We start from the raw sequence: 27,651 nt of genomic DNA, 5'->3' as shown, positions 1-27,651 counted from the left end.
CACCATTTGTACTTGTATTACGTGCACTTTCTTGTTGTTTCCCAGCTGTTTGTAAACTACCACTAACATGCCACACAAGAGATTCTCAGCACAGTAATTCGTAGCCGTGAAATTTTCTGCTGTTCTGTTTATTGTGGAGTTAAGTACACTCGATTCACAATCCCCAATCAAATTTTGCCGTCTGCTTCTGACCCAAGTCGAACGATGAAACGAGTAGCGCTTCACTACAGTTAACTAACACCCTTCTAAAGAAATATTTGCAAACTAAATAAGAAACATATAAACTTAACAACATACCGACCAAATAACATACAAACGAGATAACATACAAACTGTTTGGTTGTAAAGCACGAATCTTCTGGTTTCCCTGTTCAAGCCTTTGGTCGCAAGCTAGAGAACAACAAATAATGATTAAACCTAAACAGATATCCTCCGGGAAACTTATCAGAACAAACAACACGAAGATTCTGGACTGCATAAACTCCCCTAGCCTTCCCTGTGGCTCTGCAAATGGTACTTTGGGGGTAGAAAGAGGTTGGTGGCAAACTAAGCATGGTCTGCCTCTAAAAGATGCAAAGCTTTCCCACCATCAGGCATCTTGTACGAGCTTGGGCCCGTAAGAATAATCAAAGCTAAATATTAATTTCTGGTAGAAGGGTGCTTGCCTTTCGAGTGCCAGCGATAATGAAGTAAATTGGCATGCGGCTCTTCACCACAAGACAGTCCCAGCATTATATCAGCCTCTCGATGCCATTCCTCTTTCAATTCTTTGTCAAAGTATTTCAGTAACACCATGCTTAAAATGTTCTCTTCTTCACACCAAGCTGTAGCATAACCCTGAAACAACGAGAAAGACAATAGCTTTGAAAATTATCAATGGATTTATCTCAATATTCATTTTAATGTTTAACATTGATTGATTGATTGATTGATTGATTGATTGGTTCATTGAATTATCTATTTCTTTATATAATTCCTCCATGCACTTCATGCTGAATTTGTATTGGAGTGTAGTATAACTGTGCTGTTTTCCAAGTCCTACTATTTTGCAAGTTTTAATTTCCGCGAATAATGTTCCCTCAGGCACTTAAGTAGTTTTCTCTTTTAATTATTTTTTTCTTTTTGTTTCGAGCCTTTATATCATGAGTCCGCGGCTCGGCAGAATGACCAAACACTCTCTGTGTCACGACGTTAAATAAATTATTACTTTCTTATTACTTATTACTTACTGTTGCACGCCTTCCTGCGGTGTCGTCTTGCAGAATGTTAACCTCTTCAATCAACCTCAGCTCGGCATGTACCTGTTTGTTCTCTTGTTTCTGTGTTCCCGCTGCTTTATATAACTGCAAAGGACTGGAGCTGACGTTGGATACGAAAGTGTTGTCGCCATGGGTTTTCAGCCAATCAACGGACTGATTTTCAGCTTAATTAAAAGAGATAAAGAAAAGCAAAAGTCCTTTAAAATTGTTAACAAAGACCTTTAATTAAGATAGAATTGGCAAGCAATTGTATCTTAGTTAATCTCTTAAACTAATTTCCCCCAAGCAATCTAGTGTGCTAGACTTTCTTTCTACCTGTGTTGTTGTACTGTGGCAGTTTATTCTCTGTAATTTCTGCGGTCAACAATGTTGCGACACTCAGACGTTCAAGTAATATATCAAACACGAAAGACCGTGTTTGACCACATATCCATACACAGAGAAGAGAGAACGTCCAGTCGAGGTGTTTGGGAATGTGGTTAAACACTGTCTTGAGTGTTTGATATATCCTCTCAATTAGATTTATAAACCAAGGAGAAACCAGCGAAATAAAGTCGCCAAAAATCTATGCTTATCAAGATCAGATATTCAAACACCGTCACGGTCATGATTTCCTTTGTATAATTTGGATGAATTATTAAATGAGTTGGGTTCAAATAAAGCATTTAGTGTTGAGCGAAATAAGTTGAATGCTCCAGTGCAATCTTGTCGTTCATGGATTGTCAGCTTGCTCCTATCCGTTGCTCGGAGGAATACCTTCAAGTCTAGCTAGTGATTACACCATATTGTCGCCAATTCATTTGTTAGCCATTCGGTGTAGAATGCTCGAGCTTGCTTAGGTTTCAGGGGACCATTAGTTATAAACAACAAAGCATCAACAAAGGAGCTAATCAGTTATATCCATTACATAAAATAAATACAGCTTTCACTTTCCCCCCGTATTCTTTAAAGAAGGGGTTCAACCTACCTGCCCGTCGGCCGTTTCCCGACTTCATAACAAAACCAGTGACGTTTTTTCTCTTCCGCCCCAAGCTCCGCTTAGCCCTCTCGGTGGAAAATGTGTACAGAATTGGATTGAGGGACGAGTTGAGCGGAAGAACAAACACTGCTATCCACACATAGGCAATTTTGTCTGGATCGTCAAAATGTCCAGTAAGAGATAATATGTTGATTATAATTATTGGCATCCAACAGCAGAAGTCGGTCATGACAATGAAGACAAGCCGCTTGGCCATGGCAGATTCTTTGCTTAAATTTGTCGATCGCACAGCGCGGGCAACGCGCTTTACCGTCCAAAACATTGTAATGTAGGCGACGAGGATAAACATGAAAGAGACGAAGTTCAATCCGACAAAAAAGGCGACAGAATATTCCCACCCGGCCGGTCTCCCTTCGGACAGCTGAAGAGGAAGGCAAACGGCAGAGCGGCTGTAGAATCCAAAATTACCGCTGTCGTCGTAAAAGTAGTTTAAACCTGCGATTGGAATTGTAGATATGACGACACCGAATATCCACACCCCAACGCATGCGTAAACGGCAGCTTTGTATGTGAGGCGCTTGAACTTGAAAGGAAAGACGATACAAAGAAATCTGTCCATCGTGATGATGGTTAGAATCAGAACGGATACTTCACTAGAGAGCATCGAAAGAACTCCGACAATTTGGCAACCCAGTCCAGATCTCCATTCTTCGTCATGCTTAAAGTATTCCCCTTGCCATCTGACGTCCATAATGGCGATTGTCAAAAGATACACTCCCATAAACATGTCGGCGACTGCCAAATTTGTCAGTAAAAAGGAATGCACCTTGTTCTCTTCCTTATCAATGATCCGCCATATTATGACAAGAAGGTTACCAAGGAAGGCGAGGATTCCAAGAATCCAAATACAAATCTGGAGAGTTTCGTTTTTCATGAGATCGTCGCAGCTTGAGAATTCATCGACTGGAGACTCACAGTCCACTCCTTCTATTGATTTCCTGGCGTAGCAGCAGAGGATGAAGCGATCGAGTTTCCTGTATGAGTATTACAAGAAACAGCAATTTCCTCTACTCCTTTGAGCTCGATACTCCACAAAACAGCTAGCCGTATTTTCATTTCAATATTAGTTTTAATAATTAGGTATATTTCACGTCAATGGAATACACCAGAAAGTTTTCTAGCCTAAGCTGAGAAATGAAATCTGCAACAGGACTATCTTTCTTGACGTAACACTCCAATGTCTGAAGCGCGGTAGCCTCATGGTAAGCGCGCTCACTTCCGGATCGAGCGGTCCGGGTTCGAGCCTTGGCCCGGGACATTGCGTTGTGTTCTTGGGCAAGAACACAACACCCAGGTGTATAAGTGGGTACCGGCGAATTAAATGCTTGAGGGTAACCCCGTGATGGACTAGCATCCTGTCTTGGGGTCAGTAGAAATACTCCTTGTCGCTTAATGCTACAGAAACCGGGATAAGCTCCGGCCTGACTGGCCACTTAGTTCGTTTGCAGACTTTACCTACCACTGCGACTAAGTTAATTTGTCGGTACTGAAAGGGTAAAGGGATAAAAATAAACGAAACTGGGGAGAAAAATAAAGGCTACTCACAGATATTTCAGGTTGGTCAGTTCACTAAATGCATCTGAAGGTACTTTAGCGAGTTTATTACTGTCCAGGTGCCTGTGTGGAAAGATGATGGGAAGGCCAATAAAACGTAACGTTACTGACGTTTCTGAAATATATTTTGTAACATTTTAAAATAATCTATTGACAGGACATTTACCTACACCATATCGCTTGCGATATATTACATTACAATTAATTATACTACATTTCAAAGTTACCTAAATGAATATTCCATCATTTATTTACGTGGGTAATTGCTAAGAAGGAAAAAATAGTGTTACGATGCACCAATACAATTTAACATACATACGTCAGTATATGGATTCAATGAGCTACTTAGAAGCCAGATATAACTTATATTGCGCGTATTGTTTTTCACAACGAAATCATTTTTTTTATTATTTTTTTTATTTCAGGGGTTCAGGATGGTAACAACGGAATATCAGTCTTGATTCTGTTTGTTGGTTTTTCCTTAATTCTAAAACTCCGACTGATCATCTTTGCAATTAATGTTGCCATGTTTGGATTATTCTGTGTGTATTTTATGTTCCAGTAATGCTTTGGTAACTGTTAAAGAAAGAAGCAAGACTAAACTTATACCTTTTGGTTGATCTGGCCAGCACAATATTGTTGACTCTAAACTTTTCGTTGTGAAGAATTATCGAATTATCATGTACTTACAGGTATTCTAAGGAGATCAGTCCTTTAAAAGTGTCCTTTGTAACTGCAGTCAGCTCGTTGCTGCTTAGATTCCTAGGGAAAGGGCAACATTAAGCCATGAAAATTAGGAGGCAGTTACACAGAAAAACAGACCCTGTCACTAACTGAGCTAATCACCTTATGTACATGTCGAACACCAGTGGCAGTGGTAAATAATATGTTGCACCAGACCACATCTCGCCAACTTAGAGACATTAAAATCGTACCCCAACAAACAGAACTGGAGGGAACCCTGAAAACAACGTATACTTAGTCTAGAATGCGTTAAACGTTATGCACTTACAATAACTTCAGTTGAGACAGAGCTCCAAACAGGCCATCCGGTAATACTGTGAGCTTGTTATCCTGAAGGTACCTAAGTGACAGTAAAGAGATATTTCACTTTCGGATTGGAATGTGAGGATAATTAGGGTAAGCACATTGGAGCGATATGCACAAGAAGCGAGTCTGATTGCTTTAACATGATATTTACGATAACAGTTTCTCGCTATGCGATTATTTACCTTTCCGTTTAATGACGCTGAATACGTATGAGTTGTTGGACAAGTGCGAGGTCAAGTTGGCTGGGTATTGGCCAAGTTCTTTTGCGCGTGTCTATGGACCAAGCTCATAAACGGGGAGCAAAGAAGAAGACCAATATCCAGTCATCTTGACCAAACAAGCTTGGCCAATAAAGGATTTATTATATGGCAGAAAGAGCAAGCTCTTCTTGCGGGATACAGCGGGCAGTCCCGAGGGGGCAAGATAGACCCATCTTGCCCTTTCGGGTAGCCCATCACAGTGCTATATATGGTTCATCTTTCCCGCTCGGAGAGCTTGGCATAAACTAAAAATTGCTATCGTACATTTGTCGTAGTCTTTACCCCTTCTGTAATATATTTAACTTACTTTACGAACGAGTTTTTCGTTACACCCAGTTGAACAACTATACCGTTAAATGAAACGATTTTACAAGTGACCAAATCATATAAACATGAAAAAATCGCATTTACTCACAAATGTGTCATGTTGCTATTGGTACCAAAAACCCCATATTCTAACTCATCTATTTGGTTTGAACGCAAGCTCCTGAAAAAAAGGTAAACTTCACGCTCAAACATTTCAGTTTTACTTATAAACTTTATCAAAATCGGAAAAATAACTAAGTTATGAAATTTTCAGAACTTACAAAACTTGTAAATGAGGTAGTCCATCCAATAATCCACTGAGAGCTTTGCGAAGAAGGTTTGATCCTAAATCACTAGAGGAATAACAATCCAACTTGTCAATGGAACTGAGTAAGAAAACCTACATCTACACTATATCTCAACTATAACCTTTTCAAACGCTCGCCCTAGCTGCCTCGAACTTATAATCCTATTTCTTTGAAATTGGAAATAATTACAAAAAAAAAACCTTTATAGGGTAAGCACAATTAGTGATGTCCCAGTAGTTTGCATTGTGGCCTTTTTGATTAAACAAACCAGTATTGTAAATAAACAGAACCTTGAGTGACAAATTAGTCAGAAATTATTACTTTGGAGAGACTCGCGGTCCATCACGGGATGCTTAGGGACTATTTGAGGTTTTGGCGGGAGATTTAAGTCATTCTAGGTCGCTCAGTTGTAGTGTTCGCCCACTTTGTTTTTTAGGAACCATCAGTTAAATTTGTGAAGTAAACATTAGGATACATTGAATCTGATGGCTGACTGACGGATCCAAACAGGCTGAATGACCATCTAAAAATCCCAACTAGTTGTGGACAGACCAGTTTTCTACAGAATTTACAAGAAAATGAGGAGTTTACTCCGGGACTACCGAACACAAATCCATCGAGTTTTAGGTAGGAGGATTTGAATCCGGGACCCTAACCACTAAGCCAAGCCACCTCCAGTGAAGGACTTGACTTGGCGATGTTTGAAGAAAAGTTTTAAATAACAATTTGTAAAAGATATACTCACAGGACAAGTAGACTAGGAAGGCCAGTAAACGCTCCAACAGGGAGAGTACGAAAAAAGTTGGAATTTAGTCTCCTGGAAAAACAAAAAACCAAAAAAAAAAACAAGGAACCAGGTCAAAAAGAAAAGAAAATAAACAAAACAAAAATAAAAACCTAAAACAAAACGAAAAACAACAACAATAGCAACAACAACAACAACAAGAATAAAAACACACTGAGAAACGTTGTTATCCACGAATAAGTGACGGAATAAACGGCGGACTAAGATCAGTGGCTATCCTAGCACAGAGAATCAATGTTTGACAGTGATAATGATACAAATCCAAGTTTACATTTAAGGGGAAAACTGTCACCAGCTTAAGATTATTCCCCAGTATTGCATTGCCCATCCCTACTGCGTATAATTTCACGCGTGATTAGCGCGCGCGCATTAAAAAATGGCGGCTTTTCCTTTACAGCTGGACCTCGCCATAGAGGTAAATCGTCATTTTCTCGCAAACGGGTATGGTGACCTATCATTTTTTTCTGTTGTTTTGAATTGAGTAATAAATTTCTCTGTGTAAAATAAATATGGACCAATTCTCAGTGTAGAACAAAAAGCAATCGTCGGAAACGTAAATTTAGCAAGCAATCGTGACTGCAATCATGGTGCTATTATAAAGATTTATATGGGTATAAACAAGGTGCTTTTGTTCCTAAACGAACATGGGGACCCCTCACTTTTATTTCAAAATTTAAGTTCCTACAATATAAACAATCAATAGGCAAAGTTTCACAAAAATCTCAGTGCAGGTTCTATTTCGGTGGAATGACCTTAAGAGATAGATTTACAACAACGGCATTTTCGAAATATAACACTTCAATGTCTTGATATATGAAGGCGACTTAATGAGTCTTGTAGGACATTAACGTTAATTCGAATGCGGAGAACTATGATTGATATTAATTGATAAAAACTTCCTGACTCGTGAACTGAGCTAAAGTATTCAAATAACAGAACAAAATGATAGATAGTTATATGAAACCTAAAGCCTAATTTCTCCACACTTGATGTTGTCGTTGTTACATTTATTGTCAGTATTAAGATATCCTAGTAATACTTTTTTAAACTTACTAGTTGGATACTTACAGAGTCGTGACAGACGTCACATTATGAAAAGTCTCTTCCTCAAGGTGAATGAGAACATTGAAACTCATGTCGCTGAAGGAAAAAACAAAAAACAAAAAACAAAACAAGAAGCTTATTAGCCTAATCGACAAGAACTTGGTTTTTGTTCGAGTGCAGCCTAACGAGCATGTCAGCTGTGACATGTTTGTTTCTTCAAAAGCACAACAAGAACCAAAAAGGAGTACAGCCAAACCACACATATTCACTCCCAATTAGTAGCTACAAAAGTGTTCTCAAACTAGGGATCGTTTGTATGATTATCTGGGAATGATCCTAATCCCATTTACAGATTCACGTGACGCGTACGCTGTTGCAGGTGTTCAGTTAATTGGGGCGCAGCGTGAGAAATGGCGAACAAAAAAATAGGAGACAAGCGCGACGCAGGAAAACGCAGAAAGTTTGGTCCTCCTCGCACTAAGCCTCTCTCTCCTATAGTTCCTTCCGCGCTGCCCTCCAACTAACTGAACACCTTGAAGAGGCTATGTGAAAGAGCACAGTTAGTTCTCTTTTGTATTATTTAGCAAAGTTAAAGTTCTACTTGAACTCACATGTATTCCAATTTTGGGAGGTCTGCAAAATCCATCTCTCGTAGTTGGGAGATCCGGTTTTGCTGGAAATTCCTGATGAACATGAGAAAATGACACTGACTATCACCTAAGAATAACAATTGCATAACTTTTTGAAACAAGAACTGAACTAAAATTAACCAAGGCATTATCTACAGCCATAAAAGAAAATTAAACTAATCAAAACTTAGAGATAAAAAATCATTATGGTGCTCTTTACATACACTGCTCCAGTGTTGAAAGGAAGATTGCTTGGCACCGAAAGCAACTCCTCTCCAGTGACCAAGATCTTCTCGTGCTGACCTTCGCCAAACTCTTTGCATTCGCAGCTTGAGGGACATCCTGAAAACAAATTCCCTTATCAGAGTCTAGTAATAAGAACACAACCTCGATTAGCACTCAGATAACGTTAGAAAAACAGAGGCAAATTGGAGACTGTAGAAAAAGCTTTATTCGTTGAGTGAAACAAGCAAGATCGTCTAAATTGCCAAACGCCTAGGGAACAAATGAAAATTGAAACGTCTTTAATTATAGATCCCCAAAAGTAATGAACTGTTAACTTCCTACAAATCCAAGGTCAAAACTGGGAAATTGTAATGCTTATCCTGAGATGACGTCATTGTGTACCTTGTTGACGTAGACAAGATGAATCTGTATAATCAAGGGCTGAAAAAAATTAAAAGAATGTATCGATGAATAACACCGCCATTTTCGTCCTCATCGTCAAATATCCAACCTAGTTAACAAGAGTTAGATCGGTATTGCATTAATCAAACAGTTTGCAATTGAATCAAAATGATAGGCATCAACTTTTTTAACATAGTTTCAGTTGTCCTCATCAAATTAATTAAATTCACTAATTCGCACATTTCATAAGCATTCTAGCTTGATTTTGTACTAATTTCTGTTATTTCTTGCCTTTTTGAGAAAATAGTAAAATCCAAGATGGCAGATCCAAGATGGTAGGCCAAATGACGTCATTTGACGTCATATGACGTCACAACCAACAAATTGGGCAATTTTGTAGAGCAATCTAGGGCTATATAATCAATTCAAGGTAGACCTATTTCGCTACGCCTTAACAGAGCGAAAACCCAAGGGGAGGGAGGATTCTATCCAACCCCCTCATGCTCTCCTTGTACACGACGGGGTTATGAATTAGTTTGCCTTATGAAGCATATTTTCAATAATGTTTTTGAAACGAACTTTCTTCCAAGCACATTACCTGCCAAATATTTACAGTGCAGTATAAAACTTTTAAGTTGCTCCAAAGCTCTTAGTTTCCTTACTGGAACGAGCTCCTTTTGAGGCACCGTTTGAGATATGTAACGGCTTCCAATTTGGGGATTCCCAATTATTATGCTAGTTTTTGATGTCTTCAATGTAACCAATTGTCGGTTTTTCCTTGGCCTATTCAGACGTGCAAAGATAATAGAAACACAAGCTAAACGCACAAAACTTCACATACCACTAACAGAGTGATAAAAGGCCTTGAACCTTGCTTTGTGTACATCTCCAAGACAAGAAAGATCAATCGTGAAATGATTTGATGATGAGACCAAAAGAGGAGGATACATATAGCCGCAGAATCTGCCTAGTGCAGGTGATTTCAAATCCTGCCCATCGAAAATCTGAACAAAACAGTCTTTGCACCTGGGGTGATCCTTGAGACGGAATTCTTGAAACTCCAGGTGAATGGTGTGACCCGATGGGACGGTGATGTGCCAGGCGCAGGACATGTCATCAAGATAATTTCCAGGAAATGATGGAGAGGAGAAATACCCTGACATGTTGAGTAAGTTTTTGCTGCAAGCTGAAATAGCAATTATAAGAAGATTTAATCCTTTAATCCTCGATGTACATAAAAATTGTTCATGCATGAACTGTATTTACCTTGTTCCTGGTGTAAATTGACGCAATGCTTTATCTCAAGGTAAACAAGGCTTTCATTAGGTCTATCAAAGACCATCAAATTAAAAAGTTTGGGCGTTTTCCATTTAACCGAAAAAAAAAATTGAAACGGACTCTTATGGTAGTGACATTTGCTAGAAAAGTTTCTAGAAATTTCGAAAACATTTAAATTTTCGAAATACGAACCATTCAAACTAAAATTCCTGAAATCCTGGGAGAAAACGAAAATGGAAAGAAAATTCTCGGTAAGAAATGTCCAAAATTTTGCGTTTACCTCAAGAGGCCGTCTTTTGTTCCGGAAAATTCCGAAAGTGCTGTTCCATTTGCTACTATAAATTTTCAAAAGTTCAAACTGGAATTTTTAGTCGTATGGACATCGCATATAAATTCAGGATGTTCTTTTAAAGACTAATACTAACCCAAATAATCACACTAGACCTTTGGGCCAAAAATAATGGGCGCTTTCCGTTGGGCCAAATTTTCGGAAAACAGGATAACCTCTCAAGAATCCAAGAATCTCTGTCCCATTTTCATCCCACAATGTCTGGAATTTTAGGTTTAATACTTCGAATTTCATAAACTAAACAATTTCCGGATTTTTCGGAATCTTTCCAAGAACATTTCTGTACTATTTGCCCCCATTTCTATGGTTCCGGAATTTTGGTTGAATAGAATGCGCCCCTTACCTCTTGATCCCTTATCGATTAATTTACGATAACTGCAGAAATTCTCGCGTGCTCATTGGCTAATTTTTATTGTCAATAAGCGGACAGACACATGAATTTATAATTTATGCGATACGTCAACGAGCAAAAACGGACAATTTGACAATTTCTTATCGTAAAAAGACAATTTGACGTCAGTTTTTCATGCATCTGTCCTGTTATGGACCACGAAATCCCTCATAATATTGTCAAAGTAGTCTGCAGATCCACAGCTACTTTGACAATGTTGTAAAAAAGATTCATGATCAATAACAGGACAGACGCATGAACAACTGACGTCAATTTGTTAACTTGAAATGCAACGCATGCCCAAGCCTTGGCACGAGAATCAAGTACATTATCTCTCCCTTACTGAGCCAAATGTAGTTCAACAATCATAGAATATAATTTGGGTAAGCAGGATGACTGATGCCCAAATCCCGCGGAAGATATCTACCGATTTTCCTAGAAAGTATTCAATTTAGAATTGAACATAAAATTGATTAATTGGGCCTGGGAATTGATTCTGGATTCACGCATGAGTTATTCACTCGCACCTGATTGGTTCATTAACTATGGAATTGCGTTATGCACGAGAGACAGAACACACAGAAGAACCTTTATAAGAAATACTACCTGTATCGCAACGTTTTAATTACTGACCGCCAATTGAAACTTTCAACGGAAAATTTCCAAATTTTTCAAAAGTCGCTTTTAGCGGTTTCGTAAACAATGTAATCAAGTGGGCTAATTTCAAGCGTAGAAATTCGCCGAACCGCGAAACTATCCCTTTAAGAATTGTAATCCCATTCAATTAGCGCTCCTAAGAATGTTTCAGGAAAAACATGACTGGCTTAGGCTTGTTACCTTGCTTGGCCCACATTGGCTCGTGCTTGCAATATTTCTCGTCAATGTACAGTCCTGTCAATGCTATTGAGTCATTAGTCTCCTCTGCTTCACCTTTTATTGACACCTATTGTACAAATAAAAAGTATTCCCTGTAGCAGTATTTGACTTACTCAGGCTGTGCTTTTGTAGCACACGCATCAGCAATAAATGTTTAACGTAAAGTAAGTTTATTTCACGACGACTTGAAATCTTAACTACTTATTGCCTGGTGGTTTCTGGGACAAAAATAATAAGTTAAAATCTTGACGACCTCTTGTCAGTGGTTTCTGGGACAAAAATAAAAGAAATATTTCACAGTAAGAACGGAAAATAGCAGTTTTCAACAAGGGGATTACGAGAGGAAAACGATAAAAACCGACATTTACCTCAGGATTAGGATACAAGGCGAAAAACGGGTAAACAGCATAAACGAACATTGCTTAGATGAAAAGTAAACGAACTTTCCAGGCATTAACACATAACACGAGAAAGTTAAAATGTTTAAATATGACCGCTGTAGACTGGGCAGGGAGCTCATCGCTTACAAGGGATTTGCCTCTACAATCTTTGTGCGTCAGTCAATTTCACCAGTGCCCATCCCCTCCCGGGCAATAGCCGGGCAATTGCTCCACGTTTTTAATTTCGACGTCGGGCATTTGAAGTTCTGTTATTTATCAGGGGTCGGGTATCTGTCTATCCCTGGGACACTCCCATTTGACACCCTTGTAGTTTTGGTCTCTCATGTGGTGGACAGCGCAAACTTCATATTGTTCTCGTATTTATTCATGTCCTGTTGATCACACAAAGATCGAATAAAATTAATTCCATATGATGTATGAATTCTAAAGCTACCTTTTGTTAAAAACTTTAATATAAATTTTGTTTTTGTCATTAATAGGTCATATCTCCTTAAATCTTCCATGACACGTACATTGTATGTTAACATTGTACACTTGACGAGCTGAGCATGCCAAAACAGAAGGACTTTAATTTATAGACTAATTAAAAAGAAATCATAAACCAAAAGTAGCTATCGCATAGCGCTTTCAAGGACATTTTACACAATGTTGTGACCATTGGTAGGATAAACTCAGTTGTAAACAAAATCAGTAACATATAAAATAATAATGTTGGAGAATAACACCTATTCATTTTAATTCATGAGATTTTAAGCAGTGTTGTTTTCTAGCTAAGCCCGGGGACAAGGCATTTGCCTTGTTCCTGTTTTTGTCTCCCCCCCCCCCCCCCCCCACCCCACCTGGGGTGTTTGACCCATTTATTTAGCCCTACCCTGGGAATTGACCATTTTTTTGAAGAAAACGTCGGTGCCCGGAGGTTGGCCCGGAACTGGGAGGATGGACTACTGGAATCGACTGATATAGAGATGGTAGGTCTTAGTATTATTGTTACCTGAAACTTCGAAATAGAACTCAATGGCACTTGACCAAATATCCAGTTCGTACCAGTTTTCCGTTTAGAAACCCAAACTGCTGTTTCTCGATGGTTGTCTACTTTCTGGTAAATTGTAAGTGTCTTTTCTCCAGGTCCCCTCAACATATAGCGAAACTTTAAGCATTTGCTGTGCCCGTCACGCGATCTGTTGTATAGTGGGCTCACAAGAACAGCGGTCTGATTAACGCGAGTTGCGTTGATATCCACCTCAAGTCGGTCACCTAAACAAATCAATCAGTTTGCAATCCTCCTTAGGAAAAAAGATGGCGACTGGTACATTTACCCATAGTTCTTAGCGCACGAAACCTTAACAGCATTCATAAAAACGCACAGAAACGTTACACAATCTTCAAACCTAGGTTACTTAATGCCCTTAGTACAGGGACATATGTTGTAAAAATTTGGTTTTCTTTGTGCCTTTTAGGCTGTGTTAGGTTCGCAAGGCCTTGTGGTAAAATGTACACCCGCCTTCTTTTTTCCTACGGTGGATTGTGGATAATAGTAGTGTCTTTACAATTTATAAAAATGTCATTGGAAATTCTCTTAAATTTGTAAGTTCAATTTGAAAGAGGTTTTCAAATATCGCAATAAGTGTAAATACTTAATTGCTCAAGCTTTCATACAATTACTCGTTTATTACATGACGGCTGCCATCCTCGTCCCCAGAGGCCGCGCTCGTTTTGGTCAGCACCAAGAATCGCGACCTCTGGCCGGGTCCAACTCCGGAAGTCCGCGATTCACGGACTTCCCGTCACTCTGCGCATGCTAAGAGTCAAGTCTGACAAATCTAATTGGTTCCAGTCTCATACTATTTTGTTTGCAAAGCCGATCAGAACCGGAATCTCACTTGACCTATCCAGAAGTCGTGATTCTTGGTGCTGACTAAAAGGAGCGCGGCCTCCGGGGACGAAAATGAACGGCTGCGAAAATCGCGAACGCGCGCGCATTAGCTCAGTGCTAATTAAAGGTTAATGAAAAATTGGCCTGCTCACACCTAATCTCAATGATGTAATTTTTTCAGTCATATAACAAATATGCAAACAGTGGACCCAATGAGTGTTTCATAGTTTGAATATTACATGAACTAAATAAGTGCTTTATGTACCCTAAATAAATATATCTTATTAGATGTTTTGGTGTGTAGTATCGCTGTTTATTTTTTTCTCAAGCATCTGAGCGGGCCGGATTCCTAAATCCTCGAATTTGATCGGCTAATCATACGCACGTGACCGGTCCAGCTTTTTTACGATACGGCCCACGGGCTGGATTTTTTTTCCCGCTGCCTAAATTTTGCTCCTAAAAGTTAGCGGCAATCGTCAATCATATCTTTTGCCTTTTTACACATCCATCGACGATTAGTCAACGCAAGTTTATCTCTGTTCACTTTAAAATGGCAAGGAAAGTCACTGTAAGTAAATTCAATTGAGTGTTTTGAAGTTGTGAGAGTTTGCTTGGTTGTTTGTAGCTTGGCGCCGTAATGGCGCGTAATCCTGTGTTTCAGTCTCGCCGTAAAATTTCAGTCAGTTTCAGTCGAGTTTACCTCTCTGATCGTTGCTGTATTTAGAAGAATTTCTGTGGAATACACTTAACGAATTTCCTCGCTTTCTGCTATTCAATTTACGGTAGAAAAGTGACGAAGTGATTTTAAAAGCAACGACTGACAGAAATTGTTTTGGTAGTAAAACTTCAAACTTCGCACGAAATTTCACACCGCAAAAACAATTTTGGAGAACTTAAATGGTGAAAAATGCAACTAGCACAAAGTAGTTCGAAAAAAATCTGTTTTTTAATACATCTTTCTTTGTCTACTTTCTGAGTTACTCGCTCGTTGCCGATATTTTTTAAAAATCTTTAGTAGACGGCGCGCAAGCCGATTCAATGACAAGAGTTGCGTAAACAAACCCATTTGTAATCTGTAAAACCAATTTACTGCAGGAAAAAAATAAACATGTTATTTGCCGGCTTAGGGTCGGTCCGTATGGTGAAAAACTGTGACCTCGGACTTGAAAATGCTGCCCTCGGTCTGCGGCCTCGGGCAGTTTTTTCAAGACCTCGGTCACAGTTTTTCACCATACGGACCTCCCAGCCGGCAAATAATATATATATATATATATATATATATATATATATATATATATATATATATATATATATATATATATAAAGTGTAAAATTTGATTTTCGTAGAACAGTGCTCAATACATCAGAGTAGAGCGAAGTATACAATGTGGGAGGAAAAACACAAATAAACTACAAGTTCATCCCTACAAGCCTGTTTCGTGGTTGCCCACTCATCAGGGGATTTGATGAGTGGGCAACCACGAAACAGGCTTGTAGGGATGAACTTGTAGTTTATTTGTGTTTTTCCTCCCACATTGTATATATATATATATATATATATATATATATATATATATATATATATATTTATAATAAAGTTTCCATATAACGCGCGCTCTGATTGGCTGGAACAGCGTGCTTTATCAGAGAACAGAGCACGGGTTGATGACGGTAAGTTGGCTTCCAAATTTTGCTTCGGAATTTTGACAAAGTGGACCCAAATTAAACATCCCCGTGACTCAGACAAACGCACTAGAAGCGAGCTATTTTTCTGCAGTAAATATGGCTCACAGAGACCATTTTTAGCAACAGTAGTGTTAAAACTGTACTAAAATAACAAGTTTTGCTAGATTCCCGCCGACAAAACATGTACAACTGTAGCGAAATACACAAATTCTCAACCTAAACAGTGCTTCGATAAGGACATTAATTTTGTTACGAAGGCAGACATTATACTAAGAAGTAAAACAACGACAGAAAACAATTGAACTGTCTCTGTTTATGATGAGAAGCTTTATTTTTGTAAATTTACAATTAAGAATGCTCATTTGCTCAAACAACACTTACATGCAGTGTAGTAACGCTCGTTCTTCGGTCATCTCAGCCAAGTAAACCGACGAGTGGTCAGGGCAAAACTTGCTCTGATATTCTCTTCTGTGCTCGAAGTAGAACCAGTGGGAGTCGTTAAGTCTTTCTAACTTTTACGCTAGTTCGGGCAATCTTGCTGCATGCGGCTACGAGCCGTAAATAACTGTAGCTCCTTTCAAATTCAACCCGGCATTTCGCATTTTCATCCACAAGCTTTGAGCTCCGCGTTTCGTAATTTCCACTGGAAAAGTGCTCGTTTTCATGGGCCACAATACGGCCGGATTCCTCTGGACTATAAACCTTTACCTGCCTTGAGATCCGTATTTAAAAATTAACTTAAAAGCAAGCTTTGAAGGCATCATTCTTCTCTCGAAAGCCGCTCAAACTTCTCGAAACTGAAAGCTTAGCTGAAGTCCAGTTTGTGATTGACAGCTGTCGCTTCGTTAGCCAATCAAATTATTTGAACAATTCTAACAAGGATTGTGATTGGCTTATTTTAGCGTGCTTTATCAGAGAACAGTGCACGGCTGACGCCACTTTTGCTCGTTTGGAAAATAAAGTTTGGTTTGAAAATTCAGCCGAATGCGTGGGGAAATTATCTGATTCTTTATCATAAAACAAATAAAGAAGCCTCGACTGTGCTCTGTTCTGTTGTAAAGCACTTAGGAAGCGGTAGAGCACTCAAGAAGTAGGGAAAAACACTCGACTACGTCTCGTGTTTTCCCCTACACTTCTTTCGTGCTCTACCGCTTCCTGCGTGCTTTACAACAGAACAGAGCACAGTCGAGGCTTCTTTATTTGTTAAATATTTTACGAGTGGTACCGTATTTTGACAAGTCAAAATACAAACAAGGAGTAAAAATATAAAACAAATATAAACTAAAACATCTAATAAGAGATTTATTGTCCAATTGCTGTGGTCAATAAATTTATCAATGAACTGAAGAGGGAGAGTGTGACAGTTTGCGTTCGCGCGCCGACTTGTACGGCAAACAGGTTTTTTACCGTACAAATAACTGTAGAACATCGCTGTATATTTGTACTGTTATTTGGACGGTATTCGCTTTTACATTGGACATCGTTATTATGGTCAATTGACAGTTGCCAAAACAAGGTATCCCCTGACCAGTATCACGGGAACATATCGCGGGCTCAGGTTTAGAGCTAATCGAGGTCACGTGTTTTGAAGTTGACCGCTTCCCAGATACAGGTTGTCGATTGGATAGCGGGCTCAAGTCAGGTCCTTACTCTGAGGGAGAAGGAGGGGGTACGTGCAAAGCAAAATTTCCGCTCAAATTAACCCCTGGCGCTTTTTTGACATTTCTTCTAAGAACTTCCTTGTACATTCGTCTCTCGGAAAGTCTTTCGTAAGTTTTTAACTGGAAAAAAAATGGTAAAGTTGAAGGCTGAACAATTACATGCTAAGAATTGATCATTTTTTTAGTTTCTTATTGAAGAAAAGCATTTTTTCTCTTATGGTTATACTTGTTATAATCAGGAGCTCCACTTTTAGGATTAGCTAAATCTTTATATTATGTCCTGATTTACACAGTAATTAAGAGAAGTATTTTTCTATTTTCACTCGACCTCTCTATTATTGAATTTGATTAAAATGTACAATAATAGAAATATAGTAAACACCGTTTTTTCCCTATCTCCGGTCATTTGTTCCCACCTCCCGATAACGTACTAGAACCCTTTTTTAATTTGCCTCGAAGGTTCGAGTTATTTAGGGTTGACTGTACTCAACTTTGTAGATGACTCGCCTTTTCTATCGTTACAAGTTCGAAACCTTTCCAACGCAACTCTATTCTTCAATCCATGTTTAACTGTATGCCACGCCTTTGCGTTTCCTGTCTCATCCCCACATCCGTATGACATGCGCAGTATCTCCTCTGCGATCACTGCATACGACCACACATTAAAACCACTCAATGCTCCAACGGACTCAGTTTTGTTTGTTGCTCTGAAGCCTATTGTCATAGTTCCTATGCCTTGGGAGAGAAATTCTATTTAGAGCCATTAAACCAGATAAGACAAACATATATTTTTTGTCTTTATAACCCCTGTGTAACCTTATTGGTTTACTGTTAGCCTTAAAATAACTGAGATACTACGCGTGCTCTGATTGGTCAGTGGAGTTGCAAAACCTGCGCTCTATTGTACCGGTATACCAAGGGTCCCGATATAGCGCTCTACGCGGGAACTAGAGAACTCAGAACACTAGCGATAACAAATGTAATAGACAGCTTCGGCTTTTACTGGCTGAGATATCAATAACACAAAAAATTTTTTCATTCAACATATACTTGAAAATTTGCAAGGAAAAACAGGACCAGAAGTTACTCGGCATATAAAGCTTACCTTTTTTGCACAGCAAAATTTTAAAAACGATTCCGGTTACGCTCGTGTTTAAAAATAAGGGATCTTTAAACCTTTTTTTCGGTGCTTTCCACGGTCTGTAGAGGACGAAGTCAGATGGGCTGAATGATCATTTTGGCCGTTTGTTAAAAAAGGTGAGAAAATATTTCTTTCGAGTTAACATTAAGCCTATCAGAAATTTTGAGTTTAAACTCTGCATGTAACACAATAAACGAATTTGGTTTCCATTTAGCAAAATACAGAGAAATTTCAGAGGCAGCGTTTCTGTAACTAAACTTTATGCTATTCGCAAAAGTTTGGAAAGTGGTCGTTGAATCACTTCGCGAGCCTACGACGATTTACAAGCTTTTCTTGTGTTCTTGTAGCATGCCGCGTAGCTTGTTGTGCCGGTTAACCCATAGAAAGAGTGCTTTATTGCTTAACTAAATTAGCGATTCACTTCTAGAATCAGTGTCAAGATCAATAAGGTTTGACACAACCACCAACGTAAAACGACTATAATATTTAGTTACCTTCAATTTTCAGATCAAGTGAACCTGCACGAAACCTAGTTGATTGATGTTTTCTTTCGCCATCTTTGAAGACCGCCAAGAGCCCGCTCTTACCATCCCATACCACGCACGTGTGGTGCCACATGTCATCTGTCACGCTCATTGGGATATTGCTGTGTAAAAAGAATTATGGCTGGTTTGCAGTGTCACGCCATCAAAATAAAAATCATAACCATTCAATAAATTAAGTCAAGAAGCCGGGATACGAAAGATGATTGACATATAAACAACCTCGCCAAGATTTAGGTCCGTGCAGGTTTTCATTCTCTCGTTATTCGGAGAAGTGTTTCACTCAAATTTATAGAGCTTTATATGAAATCGCCATGTTTGTGCCCCTCAGAGGGACACAAACATGGCGGCCGTAAAGTAAGAGAAACATCTGTCATCGAGTTTTGCCATTGAAACGAAAGGTTATTACTCTAGAGCTCCGAAACATTGAAATTAACACTTTTTATAGGGCAAAAATTGTTTAGTTAGCAAAAACTTGAGCAATAACTCATCTATTTGACTACTCGAGAGCCTTATCGGGCCGCCATTTCAATGTCACACAACGCACACACTTGGAAATTCAAACGTGCCCTATTTCAAAATGAGAAACCCTGTCGGGCTTAAATGCTGCAAAACGTCAAGTTATTAGAGGGCCTTACGTCTCATGAAACTAAAACTTCGGAAGGATTGGTAATTTCTTATTTTGGAAAATGATGACGTCACACGAAAAGCGGCAAAGGCACGTTTGTTGGCGTGAGTGATTTAATGATCGAAGGTCTCTTTAATTGTTCAAATATTGACAGATGTTATTATCGTTGCCTCGTCTTGTGCTCATTGCCAAGATACATTAATGTCCAATTACGGAATGGAAATCGCTTTGGCAATCATTTTATAGTTATAGAATAAATTTTTATGATATTACTTAAGGAAAATTATTTGGTACCTTCTTATGCTGCCAAATTGAATATCAAAACTGTGGTTATGAAAGTAAAGCCCCAGTACCAAGGTTGCATTTTGTTCCCTAGATGCGGCGACTTCGTATTCGATGAAAAAGCCACTGTGTGTCGTCTTCAACCAGAAGCAGATGGTAAAACCACGACCACGTGCTGAAAAATCAGAGAATGACACGTAGCCAACACCGAAGTCGGGAAGGTGAATCTCGTAGTTACCTGCGTCAAAGAACAGCAAAAACAAACAAACAAACAAACAATAAACAAAAAAACAAACAAACAAACAAAACAAAAACAGAAGTACATCAAAGAATCGTTTGAAATACATGTAAGTGATTATATTCTTTCGACGTTTGAGAGTGGCTAACAACTTTCAAATCTTACAATATAGTGTTTTCAAATAACGTTAAGGCGACTAAATTGGTGTAACAAACCAATCCTTTGGGAGTTGAACTCTTTTCTTATGTAAACACCTTCTGTTTCAAGAAACTTGGATGGCTGCTGGCCACGTGATTGAAAACGTTATATTAGAGGAGAAGAGACATTCAGTATTTGTTCAAAAGGTGTTCCACAAATTCAATCTTATCAATGACTGCTTCCACGCTTTCTGTAATTATTTCGTTGTTTCAAACTCTCGCAGTTTTGTAAAAGCAAATTGTGGGTACTATACACTTAGCAGATTTATCTAATTGAGCGAGAGCCAATTAAGATATGCGGGTGTGTAGAACATTTTAAAGTACCTACCTCCGTCAATCTCAATATCCTCAACGTCGCTGTCATATTGATGGTCCTGGTCAAGCTCTTGGTATTTGACTCTTTTCCACCCACGGACGTTTTTCCATCCACACCAGTCAACGGACGTATCACACGGTTGATCATCTAAATTGATTAACAACATATTTGTTCCGTTTTAATTGAAGAATGAATTAAATTCAGTATCGGTTGAGTTAAATTTAGGATAGATTAGGGTGTTCGTGAACGATCGGCGTAAGGGTTGGTGTACTTGAATCCTGATCGAGTGGTTTGGCTTCGAGTCATGACCGGGTTCAATTTGTAATGCGAGCAAGATACTATTTTCACAGTATCTCTCTACACTAAGGTGTGTAATGGAGTTGGGCGGGGGGAAGGAGCTAGGATTGACAAGTATCTCATCCTGGGGGAAGTGGAAAAACATGCACAGGGATGAGGGCCTGCACTTAGCATATGAATGGAGTAACAGGATAAATAGTTTACACCACGTTATTATATGAACGAATTTAAGTATAGTTCTATTATCAGATCACTTGGTAACCACTTAGTACACGTCTTAGTTCTGACAGCTATGCAATGAGCCCCCTTCAATAAGAAATCTGCTGTCTATTCCAAAGACTACTGAAACGGCTTACTATGCCGAGAGATCTTTCTCGGTTGTTGCACCAAGGTTCTGGAATGACTCACGAAATATCATTGTTCCTCTCTGGATTGTTTTGAATCAAGACTAATCAAAGCTTTTTAGCCTTTTTTAGAATAGGGTTGAAGACTGTAAGAGGCATTGAGACTGTCTATGTACAATTCAGTTTTAATATTATATTATTCATTTTTAATGTTAAATCTAGCTCTCTGCCATGCCTTCGGTATTTTGTTATTTTGTGAACTTTAAGCAACCGGTAGATAGTCTCCATAACAGAACACACACATCAATAAAATACTAAATAGCTCGTTTCAAACTTGAATAGCCTTTGAAAGGTTAAAAATGATGGAGGAAAGCCTGCAGTACCTTGACAGCCATACAGCTCCACTCTCATTGATATGTGGCCAGCCCAAGCTTGCGGTAGAAAGCGGATGTAACGTGCCTTGATTGGCGGGCTTAATTCATGATATACCACAGTGTCCTGGTCGATGTTTCCAGTAAAATTCTAAATGGCAAAGATCGTAGCATGTATAAACGAGTTATCGTAGTCAGAATTGATCCCTACAACTTGGCTTCTTTCATTAACCAAGTAATCTTTATCTTGTCTAACAACTAGAGAATATCAACATGCGTGGATAGGTGACAAGACTAATTACTTTTTCAGAGAATTCTCCAGAAAATACGCCATTTAATCTCCTTGCCGCTTGAAGGTGAATTCTCTACACTTTAAAACTGGCAAGAATTTGACCCAAGAAATGTAAAAAAAAAAAAAAAAAAAAAAAAAAAAAAATAGTTTTTAAATTTTGGTAAGTTAGGTCGACATGTATTTCACCTTATATGCAGTTTTTCCTTGGTCCCTATAGTACTGGAAGTTCACTCCATCGTTACTATACTGCAGTTTGTACTTGGTTACCCACTGGGGGTAATTATTTCTTCCTTGCGTTGCTACACGTGTCACTTCGGTGTGCCGACTTCCCAGATCAATCTGGAACCATTCGTTAACATCGTTGCTGCGAGCAGACCAAGATCCCGCTTTGCCTGAAGTTGCTTTAAAATGAAGTCTGCCATGGATAACGGCATGACTGGAATCCCATTGCGAAGAAGCACTTATTTGACCATCAGAGATTGAGCCATCTTCCATGCCAAGAGCGCCAAGACAAGCTAAAGATTTTACGGAGTCAATTATTTAAGAAATAGAAAACATTTTTCTTGTTTCTATTGAGTTGGCAGACGAGAAATGCTGCGTGAACACGAACCGATCGGTGAGTGTTCCTACAGCTTTTTCGAGTTCTCCCAAACTTTCATGAGTGTTTCTATTTAACAATTACGTTATGAGCTCGAGACTTCTATCATGCATAGAAATAGAGAGCGAATAATCTAATTGTTTTAGTATAAATCTAGCAGTCGTTCAAAACTTTAATCTAAATCCTCTTCAAAGACACTTCGAAAACAGAAAGAAGCGACCCCTAGCGCACGCTGCTACGCTAGTCACTATCTACAGCTAGATAGATAGTGATAGATAGTGATTAGCGTAGCCAATCAGAGAACGGCATTCATGATAGAACGCTGGTAGATTTATACTTAAAGTCGATACAAACACGAGGAAAATGTTTTTTTTTTATTTTCATCTGCTTTTTTTGGTTAGAAAACAGACCAAAGAAAATAACGAACAGCATGACAAGAGAACTTTATTTAATCATTCAACGCGCGTATTTCTTTTGAGTTATTTTTTAAAACAAATAAGTAGATGAATAAAATGATGTATAGTTCCTAAACCGCTAGTTACAAAAGTATACGAGTTTTGAAACAATCCAAAATGTCAGTGTTTTGAATGTACCAGTAACTAAAATTTTTAAAGGTGTCCATTTTAAGCTTCTTTTATTCATCTATTATTATTATTAGTAGTAGTAGTAGTAGTAGTAGTACTATTATTATTATCATCATCATTGTTCTTCTCAGAGATAAAAGAAAAATATTCTACGCTACCTGGACAGCCATACAGCTCCACCCTCATCGATATGTGCCCATACCAAGCCTGTGGTTGGAAACGGATGAAACGGGCTCTGATTGGTGGGTTTAGTTCGTTAAAAATGATAGTATCTGTGTCTGTGTTTCCAGCAAAATCCTAAAATTAAAGACAACCATTGTGAAAACATCGGTTGACGTCCCATCGACAAAGTTAAGTTAATCTTCTGTCAAGTGGGATTAATACTTCATTTGCTGACCGAGATAGGCCCCATTCTTTTCTATTGCAATCACAGAAAACTGTCCGTCATCGTCGAAACGTCGACAAGTTATGCTCGAATCACAGTTACCTAAACTTGCCTATTACTCTATTGCAGAATTCTAGCTTAATTTGACTTTCATACTGATGCAGAAGTGAAAACAAGTATCAGCAATTAGCCACTTTTTTTCTATAATGATTTCGTATTCTTGTACTGACATCAACCGATGGTTCATATGTTGTTTGCCACGCACCCTTTTGTATCACTGATAAGTGAAAACCTTAGAAAATGAGAGCCCCTGGCCCTTTAATCTGTTCACTCTCTGACCTGCGAACGATTCCTTCAGGGGAACTGATATTCTTAACTTACCTGACCCATGCACCACAACTCATGTTCTGCCGAACTATTTGGCATACTTAACTGTTAAGTCAGGGAGCTCTATAATAGATAGCAATAGAGCTGTTTCTTCACCAAATGATTCTATCGGAGCACTTAAAGTAATTATAAGACGCGTTAACAAAAATATTTACATATAGTTAATTGTTTCATCATAGCTGATAGGATTTATTTGCAGTAAGTTACTTTCTTCTTTCCTTTTGAGTGCAACTGAATTTTTTTTTAAAATCTACGTATGTGACTATTCTACATTCAATTTATGTGATTGGACCTCTTGTTTTGTAACCTGGTCTCTTAATAAATTTGATTGTACCTCATCTGCAGGTTTTCCTTGGTCCCAGTAGTACTGGAAGTTCAGTCCATCATTACTGTACATCAGTTTGTATCTGGTCACCCACTGACTGTGAGCATTTCTTCCTTGCGTTGCTACACGAGTCACTTTAGTGTACTGGCTACCCAGGTCAATTTGGAGCCATTGGAGAAGATCATTTCTGCCAGCAGACCAAGATCCCGCTTTAAAAAAGCTTCCTTGAAAATGTAGTCTACCCTGGAAGGGGGCGTGACTGGAATCCCACTGAGAAGAAGCTTGAATTTGATTGTCAGTGATTGCACCGCTTTCCATGCCGAGAGCTTGCCAACATCCTAATGGTTTTAAAGAATCAATACAAAGTAAATCAAACATTAAAACAGATTTAGAAAAATATTTATAATTAACTGTTCTACTTATAGGTTTCTAATCAATTTTTAACCCTTTAAGAACTATCTGCTGGTTTTACTAGTTGCCACCTGTTGGTTTTATTTGTTGAACGACAGCCTAATATCCCATTTTCCTAAGATTCTCTTATGAAAGCCATACCTGGTGATCAACCATTCAGATGAAAATGAGTTTAATGTGAATGAAGTCTCATTTTCATATGAAAGGATGAGCACAAAGACTCACTTTGAGAAAGGGGCTAAAGGTAGTGATAAGTTAATAAAGATGGTGAATTTTAAGCTCGCTAATGAAATATGAAGGTGAATTGATCAACATGACACGAGCGTGGGACAAAGAAAAATTCTGAGTCCTCGACAGGAATCGAACCCATGACCTCCCGAACACCGGACGGCGCTCTATCCACTGAGCGACGAGAACTCATGGAGAGCAAGGTCATTTAATTGAGTCCATATATGATAGGTGTCCTGCATACTACTAGGATCAACGCTATCGAAGTCATCGTGAGTAGTGATAAGTTAATAAAGATGGTGAATTTTAAGCACGGTAATGAAATGTGAAGGTGAATTAATCAACATGACACGAGCGTGGGACAAAGAAAAATTCTGAGTCACCGGCAGGAATCGAACCCATGACCTCCCGAACACCGGGCGGGCGCTCTATCCACTGAGCTACGAGAACTCATGGAGAGCGAGGTCATTTAACTGAGTTCATTAACTCAGGTCAGTAACTCATCATTACTCACGATGACTTCGATAGCGTTGATCCTAGTAGTATACAGGACATCTGTCATATATGAACTCAGTTAAATGACCTTGCTCTCCATGAGTTCTCGTTGCTCAGTGGATAGAGCGCCCGTCCAGAATTTTTCTTTGTCCCACGCTCGTGTCATGTTGATTAATTTACCCTCACAGGTTAAACGTAATTCGGAAATATGGTCTATTTAGCTATTTTCACTTGATTCCGAGGCCGAGGATTCACATCGAGGTTTAAGGACAGTAAAAATTGCTGTATTCTCCCAAGCATTGGCACCAAGTTAGAATTTTATAAAAAACATCAGAATCAACCTATTCAAACAATTTGTTCAAGCATTTTACCATCCCTCTCGATGAGTGTCCGATCCAAAAAAATTGTTGTTTTTCAAATGTATGGTAACGGTCAAATGACAAATGAAAACTGGAGAGTTCCTATTTGAAAAGTAAGTTGCTCGAATTTTTGACGATTTCTTGCATTTAAAAATGCAAAAGCTCACATCATCATTGCAGAATATTCCAAAGAATACTCTTTATCTGAAACTCATTCTAAGGTCTCACAAGTAGGTTTTATGCCCGTCGGTCAGTTATTCGCACAAGATCGTTCACTTATAGAAATTTGAAGAAATATCTGGAGCGTTTGACCACACTTTTAGACACCGAGATGAGAGTTGAAAATACGCGACGAGGAGTGTTTTTGACGAACTTCGAGGTGTTTGGAAATGGTGGTCAAATACTGTCTTGAGAGTTCGATATATCTTCTCAATAAAATCTAAAACTAAAGAGAAAACGGAGAAATAAAATCGTAAAAATCTATGCATTTTAATATCAGATAACCAAACGCCCTTCGCGGTCATGATTTTCCTTTGTTCAAACTTGATGAATCATAAATGAGTTTGAGAATATCAATTTTATAGCTTTCATTGAAATAATGATGAAAAACATTACCTTGCACAGCACCTAGAGGGCACCCGTACAGCTCCACTCTCATTGATATGTGCCTCCACCAAGCTACTGGTTGGAAACGGATCAAACGTGCGGCCAGGATTGTTGGATTTAGGTTATGACGGACAACAGTGTTCCGGTCTCTATTTCCATCAAAAATCTAAATCAGATAGATGTCAAACTGTAAGCATTTTATAACATGGTACGTTCATGTCCATCGTGCATCCATAACTCAAAAGATGCACACCCGTGTTAAATGGACGCAAACTGCAACACCAACTAGAATTCTAAGTTATTTTCGTTCGCTCTGGGGTGATGAGACTGCGCAGTAATGACTTGAAATCATCTTTAAGCTTCTTAATTAAACAACACAACAACAACAATAGTAACAACAAGCGTGGATATCGCGTTTACTAAGCCGCCTTCCTTACCTTGACTACAAGCCCATTCTCTCTGTAGTCCTGTAACCGCAGTCCATCGTCACTGAACAGTAGTCTGTACCTGGTCACCCACTGATCATAATCACTTCTTCCTTGCGTTGCTATACCTGTCACGGTGAACAGCGGACCCAAGAAGACCTCGAGCCATTGATTAAAATCATTTCTACCAGCTGACCAAGATCCCGACTTCATTGGAATGGCTTGAAAGTTAAGTCTGCCCTGGAAGGCTTCATGACTGGAATCCCATATCGAGGAAGCTGTAATTTGTGCATCAGAGATTACGCCGGTTATCATCCCCAGAGCTTCTTGGCATTCTAAAACGAGAGAGCAGGTAAGTTGATCTGAATTGAGCTGATTTCATCATCGATTTTTAAAGAGACTCAGGGTCATAGTATCTTAGGTAATTCTGTTTATTATTGTTTAACTATGAGTTCGAATTGGATGAGTAGTAGTCTTTTATGGGCAAAATGTGGGCCCAATATCAAAGAAGGACGATTTCCTCGCAGTATAAGGAGAACTTTGTACAAGCTGAGATAAACTTGAAAATAGGCCTATTGCGACGGTTGGTCGCGTGACATGCTTTTCAAGAACACACTTATTCATTGACTAATAATTCATAATGTTATCAGAAATGAGAAGAAGATCATTAATAGGTTTACAAGCATATTTTCAGGTTTATGTCCTTTAAGAAGAAATTTTTATGGACGTTAGAAGTTAGTAGGATTTATATCGGAAGAAGACGCTTTGCCCTCCAGTCACTTTCCGTACAAATCCTCGTAACTT

The 27,651-nt window shown here is 38.8% G+C and overlaps 1 protein-coding gene across 1 annotated transcript in view; it reads right to left on the bottom strand.

Annotated features, from left to right (window-relative positions):
• The window catches only part of LOC110052563 (uncharacterized), an 83,233-nt gene that overhangs the window by 3,036 nt on the left and 52,546 nt on the right, over nucleotides 1-27,651 (bottom strand). The window contains exons 42-68 of the mRNA XM_089285764.1: nucleotides 26,860-27,182; nucleotides 26,432-26,588; nucleotides 24,333-24,661; nucleotides 23,385-23,523; nucleotides 22,231-22,559; nucleotides 21,765-21,903; nucleotides 20,753-20,887; nucleotides 20,002-20,227; nucleotides 19,032-19,183; nucleotides 17,904-18,131; nucleotides 13,168-13,430; nucleotides 11,737-11,842; nucleotides 9,723-10,067; nucleotides 8,882-8,920; nucleotides 8,479-8,596; nucleotides 8,237-8,308; nucleotides 7,650-7,721; nucleotides 6,522-6,593; nucleotides 5,750-5,821; nucleotides 5,578-5,649; nucleotides 4,865-4,936; nucleotides 4,543-4,614; nucleotides 3,844-3,915; nucleotides 2,227-3,272; nucleotides 1,230-1,423; nucleotides 666-837; nucleotides 330-390 (exon numbers count right to left, since the gene is read on the bottom strand). Of these exons, the coding sequence (XP_089141890.1) occupies nucleotides 330-390; nucleotides 666-837; nucleotides 1,230-1,423; nucleotides 2,227-3,272; nucleotides 3,844-3,915; nucleotides 4,543-4,614; nucleotides 4,865-4,936; nucleotides 5,578-5,649; nucleotides 5,750-5,821; nucleotides 6,522-6,593; nucleotides 7,650-7,721; nucleotides 8,237-8,308; nucleotides 8,479-8,596; nucleotides 8,882-8,920; nucleotides 9,723-10,067; nucleotides 11,737-11,842; nucleotides 13,168-13,430; nucleotides 17,904-18,131; nucleotides 19,032-19,183; nucleotides 20,002-20,227; nucleotides 20,753-20,887; nucleotides 21,765-21,903; nucleotides 22,231-22,559; nucleotides 23,385-23,523; nucleotides 24,333-24,661; nucleotides 26,432-26,588; nucleotides 26,860-27,182 (5,077 nt within the window). The remainder of the gene's footprint in view (nucleotides 1-329; nucleotides 391-665; nucleotides 838-1,229; nucleotides 1,424-2,226; nucleotides 3,273-3,843; nucleotides 3,916-4,542; nucleotides 4,615-4,864; nucleotides 4,937-5,577; nucleotides 5,650-5,749; nucleotides 5,822-6,521; nucleotides 6,594-7,649; nucleotides 7,722-8,236; nucleotides 8,309-8,478; nucleotides 8,597-8,881; nucleotides 8,921-9,722; nucleotides 10,068-11,736; nucleotides 11,843-13,167; nucleotides 13,431-17,903; nucleotides 18,132-19,031; nucleotides 19,184-20,001; nucleotides 20,228-20,752; nucleotides 20,888-21,764; nucleotides 21,904-22,230; nucleotides 22,560-23,384; nucleotides 23,524-24,332; nucleotides 24,662-26,431; nucleotides 26,589-26,859; nucleotides 27,183-27,651) is intronic.

This window comes from Orbicella faveolata, unplaced genomic scaffold (genome assembly GCF_042242905.1).
Source record: "Orbicella faveolata isolate gen_17 unplaced genomic scaffold, um_ofav_v1 contig_13, whole genome shotgun sequence".
Lineage (NCBI taxonomy): Eukaryota > Metazoa > Cnidaria > Anthozoa > Scleractinia > Merulinidae > Orbicella > Orbicella faveolata.
The sequence above is the reverse complement of the archived record's forward strand: the minus strand, read 5'-3'. Positions and strand labels throughout refer to the sequence as shown.